At 39.3% G+C, this 19780-nt stretch overlaps 1 protein-coding gene across 1 annotated transcript in view; it reads right to left on the bottom strand.

Annotated features, from left to right (window-relative positions):
• The window catches only part of pxb, a 315174-nt gene extending 296337 nt beyond the window's left edge, over positions 1 to 18837 (bottom strand). Inside the window, exons 1-2 of the mRNA XM_065223345.1 lie at positions 18772 to 18837; positions 6276 to 6722 (exon numbers count right to left, since the gene is read on the bottom strand). Coding sequence (XP_065079417.1) covers positions 6276 to 6722; positions 18772 to 18837 — 513 coding nt within the window. The remainder of the gene's footprint in view (positions 1 to 6275; positions 6723 to 18771) is intronic.
• Positions 18838 to 19780: the final 943 nt, after the last annotated feature.

The following is a 19780-nucleotide window of genomic DNA, read 5'->3' as shown; positions in this document are numbered from 1 at the left end:
AAACAAAAAAGTGTTCAAAATAACCCTTTAGAGATAATGATTAAATTGCAGGGCTGGTAGTGGGATATACAATAGTTTTGATGAAAAATGTGACCAAATAGTGACTTTAAAACAATAAAAAGTGACCAATAGTGACAATTATTGATCGGAAAGATATTAAAGATATGAATCTAATCTGTCGTTGAATGCGATCCACTTTGAAAAATATTATAAATTCTTAAACCACCATGAGCATTTTAAAAGCTTTTTTTTTTTAAATAAAACAGTATTAATTGGATAATAAAAAGGTTAATATGGAACCTTCAGAATGAAATAAATGTTTTTAACAGATGGTGTAGTAAAAGTCTATTGAAATTAAATATAAAAAAATGTAATCTTATAACGTACAGTAGAAAACTAAACAAACAAAATCTTTGTTTAACATTAGGTAATGAAAATGTACAAAAATGTGAAAATGTAAGAGATTTCGGTGTTATTCTAGATTCTAAATTGACATTTGTGGACCATTATAACACAATAATACATAGAGCAGGCAATATGCTAAATTTTATAAAACGTTTCGGTCTCCACTTTAAAGATCCTTATACAATAAAATCACTTTACGTTGCTTATGTGAGGTCAATTTTAGAATATTGTAGCGTTGTTTGGTCACCCAATATGAAAAAGCATGAAGAACGAATAGAGTCAATCCAAAAGCAATTTTTATTATATGCACTACGTAAGTTAGGTTGGACGGCTTTTCCTCTCCCGTCATATGAAGCACGTTGCTTACTGGTCAGCATTCAAACATTGAAAGAACATCGGGATTACGCAAAGATTTCTTTATTAAACAATATCATTTCGCAACGCATTGACTCAGCTGATCTATTGTTAAGGTTAAATTTGTATGCACCTTCCCGACAATTACGCAATCGACAGTTGTTCGCAGTAGATCGCCATCGGACCAATTACGCTAAATTTAGACCAGTAAATCAGATGATGACTGTTTATAATCATCATTGTGAAATGATTGACCTAAATATGCCCTCAACAGAATTAAAAATATATTTCAGAACCCTGCGAAGTCATAGAACATAAGTCCTAATGTTAATATGTAGTCTACGATTTGATTAATTGACGAATAAATAAATAAAATCAACTAATCAATCAGATAATCCCTCATATGTTTCTTCACTATGTCAGCTGAATCAGAGATTATTCAAATAACCGTATGTATTCATGACGATTAGCTAGTTTTATGATCTCCAGCTGATTGAAAGTGCAAGAGACGACTCTCGAATATGATGCCTTCAAGTAGATCAAGTAAGCGGTGCCGGTGGTGTAGTGGTAAGCGTGCTTACCTCTCACCCCAGCAGGCCTGGGTTCAATCCCAGTCGGCGCCGCCGGGATTTTCTGAGGCATAACATATCTGATCACGCTTTCCTTCGAAACGGTAATCCGTTGGTCCTCGGTTCATGAGTTGATGGGTCGATAGGTAGGGTCCAGGTGTGAGAGCTGCCTCCCTAGCGTCGGTAGCATTGGTGCTCAGCACGGAAAACAAGATCGACGGAAACAACCCAAAGGAACAAAAAAGGAGAGCAAGCATTATTCTGAAGTGCTTGGACTGATAATAAATCAATGCCGTCTCGTAAGCATTCTTTTAAGATGCAAGCTAGATCAAGGATGCTCAAGAATTCTATTCTTTTGTTTATTTTTAATTCTTCTGGGGAATTCAGGTAACTGAAACAAAAAATCAAATTACGTTCTTTAGATAGGTATTCGCATATGAATTTTAATTTCGTCACAAATATTTTCATATACATAATATTGTTCGTGTTACACACCATCAGTGTTGGTAAAATCAGAAATCAATTGATATGTTTCCGCTCTTATGCGCTCTCAATATCACGCGTGATATTGGTACAAAATATCATGCTTGATATTGATTTTACAAGCTCCTTTGATATTGCGAGACTATTCACAACGTGCAAAAATCAAGCTGAGAGTTGAATCAAAACAGAAATGATTCCATTGCATATCGCTTTCTTAGAAAGAGAAAGCATAGTTTCCTATCTCTTTTTAATCTTCACCGATGGCAGACGGAAAGGGACTGCTGTAAGCAATTATGGAAGTTTCGGTTGCATTCGGGTGTAAAGCAAAAATCATTAAAACCAATCTCACCACAGTTTGGTGAGATTTGCAGTTGGTGAGTTTTGTTAGCTTGATATTCCGAGCTGCGATATCACAGCTTGATAAATCAACCGCAGTTGTTTACTAGTTGATTTTTGTCTACGAAAATCAAGCGTGATCTTGGGCGTTGGTGAGATTTGATTTTTTCCATATTTTCCCAACACTGCACACCATAGTCCAACTGTTTGAAAGTTTTGATTCCATTCAGTCTTGTCAACGAAAGGAGTATACACACTACCGTCACCAATAAGCTTGTCCACCAAAAGTATACCCAACTGAGGATCATGTTCGTGACACCAGAGTTGGACTCAATCTGATTGAACAAATTATTCTAAAATTGAACATCTCTTGATCGCGACGACCTAGAATGTCTGAGTCTTCAGAAAAGTTGTTAAGAAGTTCATGGCTGAGCGGATAGTGCTTCGTTCGTTTCGAAATTAAAGGGTGTCCATAGTAAAATTGTATCACTTTAAAAAAAGCTGTGACTTTAGCTAGGTTAATTTTAATGATATTTTGGGTGAGATTGCCTCAGGGTGTATTGTTTACCCTGCCTAAGTTTCATTGTGAAATTTCTAGTGGTTTTTAAAATAGAGTCGAAGGAAAAGCGCGTGCGCGAGAAAAATGTATACACTCACCTCAACAACCCACATTTTTCGCACCGAGCCATCGGAAAGATGTTGGGATTCCAACAATCTACTGTTTCTCGTGTCATAAAACGTTTCGGAAAACGCTTAACTGTCGATCGGAAGCAAGTGAGTGCAAGAAAAAGTGTTCAGTACTGCGTTGAACCCAAACCCAACTATTCGGTTCGGGATGTCATGTCGCGAAAAGAATGCACCTGGCAAAAAGTTTCGTGCAGAAAGCCAAGGAACAAGCAGGACTACGTACATTCAAGGTTCAGAAAGCACCAAACCGCAATGAACGCCAGAATATGACAGCTTAAACGCGGGCACGTAAGCTGTACACACAAATATTGACAAAACCACACTGCGGACTTCAAACAAATTCCGGGAAACCAGTATGTGTTTGTTCGTGCAGAAAACGGAGTAAGTCTTAAGTAACTACTACAACCGTAAATGGCCAATGCTAATAAAAGAAAAAAAAAACACAAACGAACGATAACTCAAATAACAGAACTATTCCACAATTGGTTTGGATGTTATATGCGACAGTTAGAAGATACTGAGAGGTTAGCACATATCATCGACAAGAGAAGTGCGGGTGAGAAAATTTGCGAAAAAATCTAAGGGCACCGGTGGGATTCGAACCCACAATTCCCATTCAGTACACGGGTGCATTGCCAATTATACAACGGTGGACCTATGGTCTACGGATGTATTTGGCTAATGACATATGAGTTTCGAATCCGTTTCCCTCCCTTAGTCTTTTTGCACAAGCGTTCTCAATACACAACAATCGTCTATTACCGACGATATGTGCTTGTACCGCAGCCACTCAGTATCGGTCGATGTGAACAAACACAACTCGTCTCTGTTCTACATCACAACGCTTGCGCAAAAAGACTAGGGAGGGAAACGGATTCGAAACTCATATGTCATTAGCCAAATACATCCGTAGACCATAGGTCCACCGTTGTATAATTGGCAATGCACCCGTGTACTGAATGGGAATTGTGGGTTCGAATCCCACCGGTGCCCTTAGATTTTTTCGCAAATTTTCTCACACGCACGTCTCTTGCCGATGATATGTGCTAACCTCTCAGTATCTTCTAACTGTCGCATATAACAAATAAAAATTGACTTTCAGTCGCTAACCTAAATTGGTTTGGATGATACCCTTAACATGTCGTTGAGCAAAATAACCGAAACAATTTTATTAGGAAAGCCTACATGAATGAGTGCCTGAAAGACGACTGCTTCGGTTTCTCAAATCAAACAACGTTCCTAAATTTTTTTGGCTGGATCTACCCTCTTGTCAAGGACGTTCTGGAGTGGTAGATACAAAACGAATGGGGTCAATTTAGTGTCGAAGGATCTCAATCCCCCAAACACACCGCAGTTGCAGCCGATCGAAAGATACTGGGCTATAATGAAGCAAGAACTCCGTAAGCATCCTAAAGTTGTCACTACGGAGCAGGAAATGTTGAAATCATGGTTGAAAGCAGAAAAAAAGTTTATTCAACCGTTGTACAAAACCTTATGGGTGGAATTAGGAAGACATTTTGGGCATTTGAATTTGGTCAAAAAATAGAGCAAAATAATGATACGGTGGAAAGACTTATTTTTGGCGAGTACTTCTAATACCCCGTTCACATTACAGCCTATATCACGTAATATAGGCTGTCTTGCAATGAACACTCATACAAAGGATTTCCAGTGAAAACTAGATGTATGAGTGCTCATTGCAAGACAGCGTATATCACGTGATATACGTTGTAATGTGAACGGGGTATAAGTGATGTTATTTGACTGTGGACACCCTTTATGTCCCTACGTGCATGCAAAAATGTGAAATGTATCGGAACTGAGAAGTTTGAAATCGCTTGAATATGAAGAGAATCAGTCCTGAACATTTTCAAACCGTTTGTATATGAAGTAAATCAGACCTGAAGCACATAAATATGAAGTAAATCATACCTGAAATGCTTGGAATCACTTGAATGTGAAGTGGATCAGACAGCTAAAACATTTGGAAACACTGGAGTATGTAGTGAATTCGAACAGAAAAGTTTGGAATCACTTGAATATGAAGTGAACCAGACCTGAAAAGTTAGGAATCACTTGAAAACACTACCAGTTATACGTATGGAATCGCGTGGAAAAGTATTGCCACACAGACTAGCATGAACCAATTCAATAAAGTTTAAAACTACTTTGGAAAGTACTGAATTACTTCAGGATAGTTCTGAATCACTTCGGAACTGGTATGGAAAATCATTTACATTAATTTCCTGCATTCATTTAGATTCTTTTGCCTCTAACTTTTTTCATGAACAGAATTCCGTAAAATAATGTATGAAACATTTGTAGGTTTTTTGATTAACTATAACTTTTGTTGATTTCCATAAATCTGTATCTCTTATGCATGACGAACTAGAGCGGGCAGAACATGTTATTGTTTTTCAGAGAACGTAATTAACATTCACTGAAAAATAATGGAGGGTTCTATTTGCTCTGGTTCATCATGCGTGAGAGATACAAATTCAAATTATTTAAAAGATGTAGGTAAAAATTTAGAGGCAAATGAATGTAATTGATTTTCCATGCCTGAGTACCAAATCACTTCTGGATAGTTTGGAATAACTACATAAAGTACTGAATCACTTCAGATTACAATCATTTCGGAAAGCACTGATTCACCTCAGAAGAGTTTTGAATCACTTCGGGAAGTATTCTGACTCTCTTAATAAATGTTAGGAGTCACATTGGAAAGTACAGAACTACACTTTGAATAGAAATGAATCACTTAACAAAAGTGTGGAATCACTTTAGAAAAGTTCGGAATTACCTACCAAACTTCCTACTTCAACTAGCATTTTCCGGGTAGCTTAACAACCCCGAATTTTTGAAATTTTGTTTTCGTTCATATAATTATAAACTGTGCCTGTGGGCAAAATTTCATAAAATTCTGTGACCGTTTGGCTTAAATCTGTCCGATAATGAAATAATTATGTTAATTATCCGGCAAAAAGCTCATAATAAATGTCACTTTCGAGAAGTCATAGAAGTTTTTCTATGGTTGTATAGTTGTGTAAGCATTCAAAATCGTCGGCAAGCACGTAGAAACCATAGTTTCCCTATCAAAATATACAGTTTGCCTAGTACCAAACAGTTCCATGCCACATTTTTTCCAACGTCAAAAAAAAAACAACTTTACTACGAAAAAGCATGTCACTCTATTATTGCGACGTTAGTTTTTTTGCCACCTAAAACCGGTGGAAAGTTGAACGAGTGCAGTTTCGTCGGTAGCAAATGCCAGCAAGGTATTCAGTCAGGGCGTTACGCTTTCAAAACTGTTTTAAACCACTCTGACTGCATACTGCGCATTCCGGAGCACAATTTGTTCACCAGGAATAATTAAAAAGTTTGCCCCTTACCAAAGTTTTAATTAGCAAAAGTGAGTGTGTCGTTGCTGGTTGCACTTACCGGTATCGCTTCGCAGATGTCCCCGTCGGTGGAGAAGGAGGTGGCGGCCGAACCACCCGGTCCAAGCATGGCTGCCACCGAGCCACCGCCGGCACCGTCTTCGTTGCAGTTGCTAAGTTCGGCCAGGAAGGGAGGCCGCGGCGGTGGCGGAATCCGAAACTCCGGAGGTGGTCCCGGGCCGCCACATTCGTTGCCACACTCAAGATCCGGATCCAACATTTCCCACATTAATGTCGTCGGATCACTGGACGCTCGACCCCCGACGCTGCGATCGATGTCCTCCGCCGGTGTGCAGCCACGGTGCTGCCGGGGTCCGAACGAGACAGGTAGGTTTGTATAGAATTTGAAACACACTAACACACGCGAGCACGTCGGCACTGGCGACCGCGGTTGGGAGCACTGTTGGATCCTTAATGGTGGCAATCCGGGTTGGATGGCTGTAGTACTCTGAAATGATGGGAAAAGACAAACAAAATTGGAAAGTTAGGTTTGAGGCTTAATTTGAGCTTATGATGGAGGATGCAAAATTGTAAACATATTAATATGCTGACGAATAGTTGTTTGAGTGGAGCAAATTAAATCAGCAAATCAGCAGAATTTCCTTTTAACGTTAAATAGGGTTTTAACGTTTCGTTTTTGCCCCCAGAAAATCAGACCTCAATAAGAATTGGCCCCTTCTGGACTAAACTTAAACTTTAAACTTAAACTTTAAACTTAAACTTTAAACTTAAACTTTAAACTTAAACTTTAAACTTAAACTTTAAACTTAAACTTTAAACTTAAACTTTAAACTTAAACTTTAAACTTAAACTTTAAACTTAAACTTTAAACTTAAACTTTAAACTTAAACTTTAAACTTAAACTTTAAACTTAAACTTTAAACTTAAACTTTAAACTTAAACTTTAAACTTAAACTTTAAACTTAAACTTTAAACTTAAACTTTAAACTTAAACTTTAAACTTAAACTTTAAACTTAAACTTTAAACTTAAACTTTAAACTTAAACTTTAAACTTAAACTTTAAACTTAAACTTTAAACTTAAACTTTAAACTTAAACTTTAAACTTAAACTTTAAACTTAAACTTTAAACTTAAACTTTAAACTTAAAGTTTAAACTTAAACTTTAAACTTACTACTCCTCTGAACCTGGAAGGACCAGAACCACAAATTAGGCTAGTTAACCCATAAAGCAAAAGCAGCGCCGGTGGTTTAGTGGTAAGCGTGATTACCTCTCATCCCAGCAGACCTGGGATCAATCCCAGTCGGCGCCGCCGGGATGTTCTGAGCCAGAACATCTCTGATCACGCCTTCCTTCGAAAGGGAAGTAAAGCCGTTGGTCCCCGGCTCATGAGTTGATGGGTCGATAGAGTTAGCACAGCACTGTATCATACATACAGTACTGTACGTTTTATCACTGCTAAGCACAGGCAGTGATGTCAGTACAGCATGCAACGTTGACAGTCGGCGGAAGCACAATTAGGTCTGTGCGCTCTCTAAAACTCTTGGGGGTCATGCTCGACGATAAGCTCAGCTTCGGCTGCCACGTCGAGTACGCCTGCAAGAGAGCGTCTATGGCTGTGGGGGCATTATCCCGTATGATGTCAAACAGCTCGGCAGTGAATGCCAGTAAGCGCAGGCTCCTCGCTGGGGTCGTAGTATCTATCCTCAGATACGGCGGCCCTGCGTGGGCTGCGGTACTGGATATTGACTGCCACAGGCAGAAATTAGAGAGTACACACAGGCTAATGTGCTTAAGGGTGGCCAGTGCATACCGCACTATCTCGAGAGAGGCCGTCTGTGTCATAGCAGGGATGATGCCAATCAGCCTTATCATTAAGGAGGATGTGGCGTGTTATGACGCGAGGACCGTTCGAGGGGTGCGCAACAACGCGCGAGTTGTGTCGACCGCGAGATGGCAATTGGAGTGGGAAAACTCCACAAAGGGGAGGTGGACTTACCGCTTGATACCTTCCGTATCAAGCTGGGTCAACAGGCGCCATGGGGAAGTAAACTTCCACCTGACACAGTTCCTGTCAGGCCATGGCTGCTTTAGGAGCTACCTGCATAGGTTCGGACATGCAAGTACTCCCACCTGCCCCACATGTGCTGGTGTCGAGGAGACCGCCGAACACGTCGTGTTTGCCTGTCCACGTTTCGAGCCAGTATCGAGCGCTATGCTAGCGATATGCGGAGCGGATACCAGTCCGGACAACATCGTTAATAGGATGTGTGGTACCACCGAGAACTGGAGCGCGGTGGTGACTGCGGTCACCCACATAGTTTCGGTATTATAACGACAGTGGCGAGCCGAGCAGCAGTTACCTACTGCCCGACCAGATCGTTAGAGTATTGCTAGAGAGGCGCCATAGCGCTACAGCGGCCCCTCCCACGAAGTAATGCCTTCGGGCGGTTCCGGGGAGGCCAAGGGCCAAGCGCACAGGGTAAGGTTTAGTGGGTCGGGAGTGAAATTCTCCCATCCCCACACCCTGAGTTCCTTCTCAGGTGTCTGTGAGCAGATTCCCCCCTGTATAAAAAAAAAAAAAAAAAAAAAAAAAAAAAAAAAAAAAAAAAGCACAGGCAGTGTATAAAAAGAGGCAATAACCAGCTAGGGTAGATTTTTAGGTAGATTGAGGTAGAAAAATAAACTATAAATATTTCCCATGCCGACAGAAGCAGGCAGATTCATTTCGACAGTCAAAAGGAGTGGTTCCCTCATTAAGAAAGAAAAAAACCATAACTATAGATGTGGGAGCTGCCTCCCTGGCATCGGTAGCATTGGTGCTCAGCACGGAAAACAAGGTCGATGGAAAACAAATCAAGGAAAAAAACCATATAGCATTATTCCTTTGGAGTTGACCAATAAGTTCTCTACAGAACTTTCACCCATACGGCTCCTTGACTTAACACATAATGCCTATCAAGTCAATCTGTAAGGCCACCGACAGTATTTCATAGAGGCTCTGGGGTTCACAAACTGGATTAGGTGAAATGAACTTTGTTAATAATAGACACAATTGCTCTGGTTGTTTAACTCATAAGACATCTAGGTGTTAATCAGTTTTCAAAAGTTCATAAGTAAGGCCATAAGACTTTTAAACTTTACCCGTAAGCTCTCCAATATGATTTCGGGGGAATTATGCCCTGTATAGCTAAAAATATGCAGAGCATTGCCTCTGAATTTTTTTCAGAACTAAACTCACAAGACTCCTGAAGATAGTTTAATCAAGTCCTATGAAATTATCTGGCGACTTCTCAAAACTTCACACAAATCTCGATATTTGATGTGATTGGCATCCATTCTGTGTGGAATAGTCCTTTTCCTTCAAAAGCTGAATTGTAGAGTCGTGTTATATCTCTTAATCTAAGAATCTTGGTATCAAGCGGCGCCTGTGGTGTAGTGGTAAGCGTGACAGTCTCTCACTCCAAAGGGCCTGGGTCTTGCTTTGTAGCTGCGCCTTTACCGACTGAGCTAAGGGAAGTTCAATAGCATTCTGTGCGATACATAGTATGGTTGACAAAATATCTATGGTCCTACAAATCATCCTAAAGTTTACCTCATCAAGTTCTACAGGCTCAACGGTGTCTTGTACGATGTACCAACAGATTTGTTTAACCGAACCCGCATCATAGAGCATGTGCATGTGAGGTGTTAACAAAATATGTTCCATTCTCCAAATTGTCCTGGAGTTCAGATCTTGATGATCTACAGATTCAACGAGGTATTGTACGATGTCTCGACTAAAGTGGAGCCCCATATTGTCATGTGGGATATATAGTTGTAATAACAAAACATGTTGGGTTGTACAAATTTTCCTCAGGATTGAGTCTTGTTGTTCTTCGGTATCAGCAAAGTATTGTATGATGTTCAAATTTATTATATGAATTCATGCAGCTCCGTGAAATCTCATCACATCAAGTGAGATAAGAAGTTGTATTAACAAAATGTGTTCCATACTTTAAACTGTCTTGGAGTTTAGATCTTGATGTTCTACAGATAAAGCGAGGTTTCATACGATGTTTCGTCTAAATTTGTGAACCCAAAAAGCTTCATGGGTGCCATATTATCATGCAAGATATGTAGTTGTAATGACAAAACATGTTGAGAGGCAAAATTTATCGAGGGGTTTGGGTTTTGATCAGGGTTTTTAATTGTTAAAGTCACCGTTAACATCTCCACTGGAAATTTGCATTGAAGACGCTAACGGACGTTAACCTCATTAACAACCCTGGTCTTGAGGTTCTTCAGGCTAAACAAAGTCTTGTATGATGTTCAGATTTATTATACGAATCCATGCAGTACTATGAGACCTCATCACATCAAGTGAAATAAGAAGTTGTATTAACATAATGTGTTCCATGCTCCAAACTGTCTTGGAGTTCCATGCTCCAAACTGTCTTGGATTTTGATGTTCTACAGTTACAACGAAGTTGTAGATATCTCGTAAAAATGTATGTACCCAAAATGCTTCGTGGAGCTCCATATTATCATACGGGATATGTAGTTTTAATGAAAAAACCTGTTGGAGTGTACAATAGATTGATGCAAAATTTGAAATTTTCGCTCCACAGTGCTCAAACGGTTCCAAATTTGGTCCTGATTATCCTCCCAAAATTTGAACTCATTTAGTAAGAACCTAACTTGGCACAAACTATTTGAAGTATATATGGAAATTAGTATGGGAAAACCATAATTTCGGTTCATATCTATCTCAAAATTCACCAGTTCACTCTTTTTTTAGAAAATAATAGCTGAGCTTGTTGAAAATTTTCTCAGCCACAATATTAATCAAGACCAGTTTTCGATCAAATGTAAGAAACAAAAATTATTAATGATTTAAGTCACTGATGTCTTATAATTATGCTCAATCATCTGTTCAGCAGGCAACATTGGTGTTTATGGCGCGTAGAATAGAGGACAAAAATCATGGCTACTTTGTCACACTGCAGAATACAGTGTTGCCCACAATACAGTTGCTTAAACTTGCTAAAAGATTATCAATCTCTTAAACAGTTAATAACTATTTAATTTGACGTTTGGCTGAAAAAAGATTTTCTGCAAAGTTGTAGTAGATAAAAATTCCCATGAGAATAGCAATAGAACTTGTTAACAGTACAATATGGAAAAGGCAAGAAAAAAAATGAACAACAAGTTTGGTTTTCCTGTAGTAATTTTCATATAAATTTCAAATGGTTTGTGCCAAGTCAGTTTCTTATTCAATGAGTTTAAACTTTCGGAGGCTAATCTGGACCCGATTTGAAACCATTTGAACACTGTGGAGCGAAAATGTCAAATTTTGCATCAGTCTAGTGTACAAGCTATCCTTAGGATTGAGTCTTGATGTTCTTCTGGCTCAACAAAGTAGTATATTATGTCTAGATTTATTATACGAGTCCCTGAAGCTCAATCGGACCTCATCACATCAAGTGAGATAAGTGGTTGTATTAGCAAAACATGTTCCAGACATTCAGATTACTTCAGAGAACTTCAGAGAAGTTTGGAGGTTTTAGAGGTGGTTTTATTAATTTTAACGAAGTTTCGAGTACTTTGGGAAGATCAGATAACTCAAGAGCGGTTACATTAATTGTAAGATATTTTCCATAACTTGTCTAAAGTTCCGAGGAATTATGGAAAATTCCAATAATTTCAGAGATGTTCTAAGAACTTCAGAAAATTGCTTGGTCTTCAGGAAAGTCCAATAAATTTCAGGATGATTTCCGGGACATTAGGCAAAAACATACTTCAGAAAAGTTTCGAGATGTACAGGAACTAAAAAAAAAGATCCGTACAAAGGAAAGTCTAGATCCTTAAGTGGTTTAAAGATTTTGAAAAATTAGTTCCGATAAATTCAGAGTAGTTTCATGAAATAAAACCAAATTTAGAAAATTTCTTGGATTAAATTATTTGATTATAATTTTTAAAAAATTACCCTAGAGAAGACGCGATGATTTCAGGGAAGCCCAAAAAACTCCAATTAAGACATCTTCAGAAAAGATGGGGTTGCTTAACGGATGTGAAGAGAGCTTCAATGATGTTTCTAGTATTCCAGAAAAATAACGGGAATGTAAGAGAAGATTCATGAACACCAGGAAAATCACGGTGATTTACGAAAAGTTCTGAGAGCTTCCAGTAAATATTGGGAACCTCAGCCATTTCCATAGAAGTTCATTTTTCGTAGATTTTATAGGAAATTCCGATAGCATAATTCAGGCACGATCAATGAACTTTAAGATCATCCCATTAACCTCAGAAAACATTCTGGGATCTTCTGAATTCTGAGGGCTTCATCGAAGTCCTGAATTTTTTTGGAAGTACCGTGAATTTTTGAGAAGTCCAGTGAATTTCTGGGAAGTCCAGAGAACTTTGGGTAGGTTTAAATAATTTCAGGGCAGTCCAGGGGAATTTTCGGGAAGTCCAGTGAATTATGAGCAAGTCTAGATAATTACCGGGAAGAGTAAACCATTTCAGAGTTGTCCAAAGAGCATCGAAAAGCCCAAAGAAATTCACAGAAGCTTAAAGATCTTTAAAGGTAAGTTACGTGAAGTTCTAGGAAGTTCTGAGGATTTCTGGAAAACTACGGGATGTATATGTATTAGACTGATGCAAAATTTGAAATTTTCGCTCCACAGTGCTCAAACGGTTTCAAATCAGGTCCTGATTAGCCTCCCAAAATTTAAACTCATTTGGAAAGAAACTGACTTGGCACAAACTATTCGAAGTTAATATGGAAATTACTATGGTAAAACAAAACTTTTTTTCATTGTCTTCTACCTATTTTACATATTGCTTTTTTAAAAATTTCAATAACTATTCTTAGGGAAATTTTCTAAACTACAACTTTGCGGAATATCGTTTTTCAGTCAAATGTCAAATTAAATTGTTATTAATTGCTCTGTGGGTCAGTCCGCATCGTGCTCTCTTGCCGTGCGGATCTATTTGCTTTTTGCTGAAGGAAGTGTTACTACTACCTAAAGCTACAACAAATTTAAACAGCACTTTTCAGTGCCCAACCTGTAAAATTTTTTCTACCTTATTCCTCTTCGATCCTTGTTTGAACCCTACCCGAGGTAATCCTTCTTGGATATCGATTTGGAAAAGTCCTCTTCGATCCTTCAGATTCTTATAGTAATCTGCTTGGAAGTCGATTTGGATAAAAATTTACTGCCGCCATGGCGCCTAAACGCAAAAGAAAGGGGCAAGCTCTTGACCCCCCTTCTGATGAAGTTAATTTGAGTAATCAATTTGATTTGCTCACGGATGATGAGAATGATCCATCATCCAAGAAAAATTCTAGTAAACTTTCCCGGCTTAATGCCAAGAAGGAAAAGATTCCCTCTATTGTGATAACCACTTCCGATTTCCATGCTCTTCGCATGGAACTTTTAAACTTCGTGAAAGTTAAGTTTTCTCTACAAATTGGACGTCGGGGTGAATGCCGTGTATTGGCTGAAACCTTGGACGGATTTAAATGTCTGCTCAAGTATCTTACTGAGAAGCATCACAAATTTTTTACTTACGACACCAAACTGAACGTGTGTTCAAGGTTGTCATGAAAGGACTGCCCAGTTGTGTATCTCTGCATCAGATCAAAGATAAACTGGCAAAGTTACTTGGAGTTGTGCCACTCCAAGTAATCAAAATGAAAATGAAATCCCGTCCTGGCGATTCGCGCAACGGGATTTCTATTGATTTTTATTTAGTTCACTTCAAGTCTAGTGAACTAAACAACATTAAGGCCTTAGAAAAAGCTAGCCTTATGTTCCATGTCCGAGTGAAGTGGGAACACTTCAGGAAGACTGGAGGAAATTTACAAAACCTCACTCAGTGCCGTAAGTGCCAGGGATGGGGTCACGGAACTAAAAATTACTACATGCCAACTAAATGCATAAATTATGATGATTCCTCTCACGTACGACTGTCCTGTGAAGGAAGATCCTAAGAAATTCAAATGTTCAAATTGTGGTGAAAATCGCAAATCCAATTTTTGGGAATGTAAGACTCGCAAAGCGATCCTACAATCTCGTTCTAACCGACAGGTAGGAAACGCTCCACGTTTTCAATATCCAAACAGCCCAACATGCTTTTCTTCTGCAAGAAATCCCTTCACTATTGATTTGGTCTTAACTGATGCATGTCAACTTTGTAACCAATTGGTTACCCATGCTGACTTCGGTTCTGATCACCTTCCAGTAACTTTTGAAATATCCCAAGAAATAATTTGTAATCCCAACAGCTCTACTTTCAATTACCATAGAGCTGATTGGGAGCAGTATCGAACATTTATGGAATATAACTTCGATCCAAACATTCCTTTGCAAACCAAAGATGAAATGAATTATGCTCTTGAATCTCTGACTACTTCTATAGTTGCAGCAAGAGCTGCCTCAGTACCAAAATGCGAGGTTAAATTCGATTCAATTATAACAGACGACGATCTTCAGCTCTTGATCCGTCTTAAAAATGTCCGTAGGAGACAATATCAAAGAACACGCGATCCTGCCATGAAGGTTATCTGGTGGGATTTGCAAAAACAAATTAAAAAGCGATTCTCTGCCCTGAGGAACAAAACTTTTGAAAATAATATTTCTCAATTAGACCCGAGTTCCAAACCCTTTTAGAAACTCACAAAAATTTTGAAATAACCTTAAAGAAGGTGGTAAAATTTTGATCACAAATTCTGAGAAAAGCTCAGATACTTGCTAAGCAATTCGAGAGTTCCCATAATTTCAGTTTGGGTCTTACTAGTCCTATTGAGAATCAGGTTGCTCGGGATTTTCTGAATATTTTCTCTCGGGGAAATATTTTTGATGATTCCTGGGGGACTGATTTGGACGAAGTAAGGTCTATAACTAAAAAGTTTCAAAATATGAAAGCTCCAGGTGATGATGGAATTTTCTATATCCTCATCAAAAAACTCCCAGAGAGTACCTTGGCTTTCTTGGTAAAATTATTTAACAGATGTTTCCATTTGGCATACTTTCCTGATAAATGGAAAAATGCAAAAGTTGTTCCAATTTTGAAGCCGGATAAAAATCCAGCTGAAGCTTCTAGCTACCGCCCAATAAGTTTGCTTTCTTCAATAAGTAAACTTTTTGAAAAGATAATTTTAAATAGAATGATGCTTCACATCAATACGAACTCAATTTTTGCAGATGAGCAGTTTGGATTTCGCCATGGGCATTCAACTACTCATCAACTCTTAAGAGTTACCAATTTAATTCGTTCAAACAAATCTGAAGGTCACTCAACTGGAGTTACTCTTCTAGACATAGAAAAAGCATTTGACAGTATTTGGCATGAAGGTTTGATTGCTAAATTGAAAAAGTTTAATTTTCCACTTTATAGTATAAAATTAGTTCAAAATTATTTAACTGACAGAACTCTGCAGGTAAATTATCAAAATTCCAAATCTAATCGACTACCTGTTAGAGCAGGAGTTCCTCAGGGTAGCATTCTTGGGCCTATATTGTATAACATTTTCACTTCGGACCTCCCTGATTTGCTTCAGGGTTGCCACAAATCTTTGTTCGCTGATGACACAGGCATTTCCGCTAAAGGAAGAAGTCTTCGTGTTATTTGCAGCAGACTGCAGAAAAGTTTAGATATTTTCATATTCGAATAGAGATATTTTTAGAAGTGTAGGTTAATCCCCGGAGGAAGAGACGAACTTCCGCTTAAATAAATTAGTCGTGCGGGAGATCAATGTTCTCTGAATAACACAGATAATTCATTAGAGACCATGAAAATGACAACAGTGATAATGTCCAGCCGATACCCATGGGTGGAGAGACCAATCTTGGATTGCAACAACAGAACAAATTAGCGGAATTTCAACATGTTCATAATTGTATGAACAATGACGATGGTCGATAGCTTAAGCATACGTTCCGAAGACTCGGAAAAAAGTGACCAGCAGGACTCAGTGTCTGGTTTCAGCAGAAAGAAGTCGTAAAGCGCATTCAAATTTTTAGGATTTTCTAAGCGCCAATGCTGACTGACTAGATTGACAACGGCCACCCAATGTTCCCAGAACATGTTCCGGAAACCCTTCAGATTTGTATTAACAATTGTGATTTGTATTCTGATGGCTCCGAGTGGGGCGGCCAAGCTCTGGTTACAACAAAAGACACCGGCATTTCATAATTTTATGAACATTAATCGTACCCACCGGAATATCGGCGAATTCTGCTGAAAACGGTGAGACACTGGTTTCAATTCACAGCCCGATTTCCAACCCGTACAACCGTCAAACGATAGGACAAAGTGCTTACACCGATAATTACATCCATCGTCGAACGGTCGATGCCCGCCTGAACCGTGGCGAAATTGACAGCTGCTTCAGGCTCGATCGAACCCGGTGCCAATAATCTGCATGTTCAGCTTGATGGATCCGAAAGTGCATGTTTTACGCGAACAATCCTTTTTTGCGTCCTGTCTGGGTTTGTTTTTTGTGCCTATTAGGATCACCATACTCTTGTCGTCGTAGAGATGGATGAAACCAGTAACATGTTCAATAAATTTCGATTGAAGACCAACCACTGGGCTGGAATTTATCGGCTTGCAACAAACGCGAAACGCGGATGCTGATGAAGCGGAGTTGGAAGGCAGAAATGCGCTGGAGTAACTCAATCAGGCTGGTGTTTTTGTGAGTTTCAGTTTTACCTATCGGGACGTCCGACTAGGCGCTGTTGTTACTAGGCGAAACGGCGTGTAATATCGGTGCAGCGCTGCCGGCGGCTTCGTCGTCGTCCTATGAAAAGAGCCAAGCTTTGTGCGATGGCCATTATAGGAAATTGATTGAAAATTTATATGGGAAATTTTGCGTTATCGGACCGGGGGTTGTATTGTTACACCGGATCGGCGATGGCGAGCCATGCAATACTGGCTTCCCGATAGCCAGGTACATACTTCTATATGTACCATCACTCGGTGGTTTTGATATTACACTCGCGGTGAACGCAAGCTATCGAACGAAGCCCGATGTGCAACTGCACACCGGAACGGATGGATTTCGGCAGGATGCATGTCAAAGGAAATCTATAGGTTGAGGTAACGGTCAGGAAACAAGTTCAATTACGACAATGAGCGCAAATGGATGGTCATCAATGCACTTGTGGCCCAGCATATATTTTCGAACCTTGCTGATGGGAACCTAGTTTATGTGCTACCATGAAAGAGAGCTGTGGTTTCCCACGAAATTTGCTACCAATCAAGTGCATCTTTTGAGATGAATCGGATCCTGATGAAAGCTGACTCTTACTCCAAGAATTGTGCAAATCAACGCTGGAATCATCCAATCAAACCAGCTCATGCAGAACTTCAATCTAGAGCTTGCAAAACATCACGCATTCGCTGTTGTTGTCGCCGTCGACGACTTTACCGGTGGCTTTTAATTTTCGCTATCACGTTCCACGGAGAATCACGCTTGAGCTACTTTCCGGTGGTGACGATGACGAGCGACGACCAACTAACGATGGTACAGTATCATCTGTGTACAATAACCGACCAACCAGAACTTTCACTACGGCGTCACAGAGCAGTTCGTTATAACGTAGAACTGGAACTGAAGTAGTTTTTTTTGTCCTCAGAGAAACATTATGGATTCGCAGGGTTGACACCGGTACCGGTCTACTTATCGATTATTTGCTTAAATGGAATTTTAAAAGCATATTAAATAATGAGAGAGAGAAGGATTAGTATTTTCCATTTAATTCCACTACTTTATTTGCTTATCCTTGACAAATACGCGTATTTCGTCTACAATGTGCAGACTTCTTCAGTGTCTTGTATTAATACTCGACTGATTATTAAAGTTTGCTTTTAATTTGGACTGAAGATTTCAAACCAGAACGACCAATGAAGCATCATCAACCGGCCCTCCTCAGGTGTTACCAGAACCACGTCCACAGCCAGTCACTAGCATAGCAGTTTCCAAATTAATCTGCAACCAACGAAGACCATGGTGCTAACAACAACCATTAGACCGCAAATCAACTTACTGATGAAAGCCACTGCCAATCGCTTTCCCATCAAAAAAAGCTCTGCCCAAGAAAAATTGCAAGTTTTATCAAGGTTTTAGAGCATTATAAGGGTCTAAATCATGATCTACAGAACTCTCATAAAGCCAAATTGTTATTCGCGCGGTGATGTGTCCATTATTGACATTGAAGGATCCAAGAAAAATTGCAAGTTTTATCAAGGTTTTAGAGCATTATAAGAGTCTAAATCATGATCTTCAGAACTCTCATAAAGCCAAATTGTTATTCGCGCAGTGATGTGTCCATTATTGACATTGAAGGATCCAAGGCATACACCCGAAGGGAAGTTGATGGTAGTGTTCGAGTTGAGGCATACTGACTGCACTGTCAAGATTTATGTTGTGGGAAGTGGAGGACCTCACAGACCAGTGATCGAACTGAACCGAACAGGGTGAATGTAGGGAACCAGTTCGTCTTTAGAAGCGACTACTGAGACGTCCTGACTAGAGGTTCAAGTACTGATCTTCCTTCCAGTTGCAGCACACCACGTATCTTCTCCGGTGCCATTCCCAACGACAAAGTCATCGAGACACATAGGCAACACCAAGAAATGTCCACGAGCTGAGATGATAGTCCAAAATAGGTTGGAATAGGTTTATAGGTGACTGGTGCGTGTCCGTAGTGTTCGATTTTATAACGACACAACATTGGTTTGAGTCTATGATAAAGAGGAAATCTTGGGGAAACAAATAAAACGGAAACGGATTAAAAGGTGACATTTTGAATGGTGAACTTGACGGAAGTTCTATGAACACCTCGAAAGTTCTATTAACACCTCGGACGTTTTATGAACTGTTCAGAAGCTCTTAGCACTGCTCGGAAGTTATATTAAACTTTCGGCAGTTCGATGAACTGCTCGGAAGTTCTATGATCATCTCAGAAGTTACATACTCATCTTGGAAGTTCCATGAACATCTCGGAAGTTCTATGAGAGAGAGTTTTCAAGAGGTTATAGAATAAACTTCTTGGAAATTCTATGATCATCTCGGAAGTCCTATGAACAGTTCTATAAGAATCGCTGAAGATCTTTGAACGACTCGGAAGTTCTTTGAACGACTCGGAAGTTCTTTGAACTACTCGCAAGTTCTTTGAAATACTCGAAAGTTCTATGATCATCTAGGAAGTTTTGTAAACTGCTCGCAAGTTCTGTGGATATCTCGAAAGTTCTAAAAACATCTAGAAAATGCAATGAATTTCTTGAAAGTCATGTTAACTGCACGGAAATTCTATGATTATCTCAAAAGTTCCATGCTCATCTTTGAAGTTCCATGAACATCTCGGAAGTTCTATGAGAAAGAGAAAGTTTTGGAAGTTATACAATAAACTTCTCGGAAATTCTATGATCATCTCGGATGTCCTATGAACATCTCGGAAGTTCTATTAGAATCTCTGAAGTTATATGAACTACTCGATAGTTCTATGATCATCTCGGAGGTTCTGTGAACATTTCGCAACTTCTGTGAACATT

The sequence above is a fragment of the Ochlerotatus camptorhynchus genome, unplaced genomic scaffold (genome assembly GCF_037179485.1).
Source record: "Ochlerotatus camptorhynchus isolate MF236.1 unplaced genomic scaffold, CSIRO-AGI_Acam_v1.1 ptg000191l, whole genome shotgun sequence".
NCBI lineage: Eukaryota > Metazoa > Arthropoda > Insecta > Diptera > Culicidae > Ochlerotatus > Ochlerotatus camptorhynchus.
The sequence above is the reverse complement of the archived record's forward strand: the minus strand, read 5'-3'. Positions and strand labels throughout refer to the sequence as shown.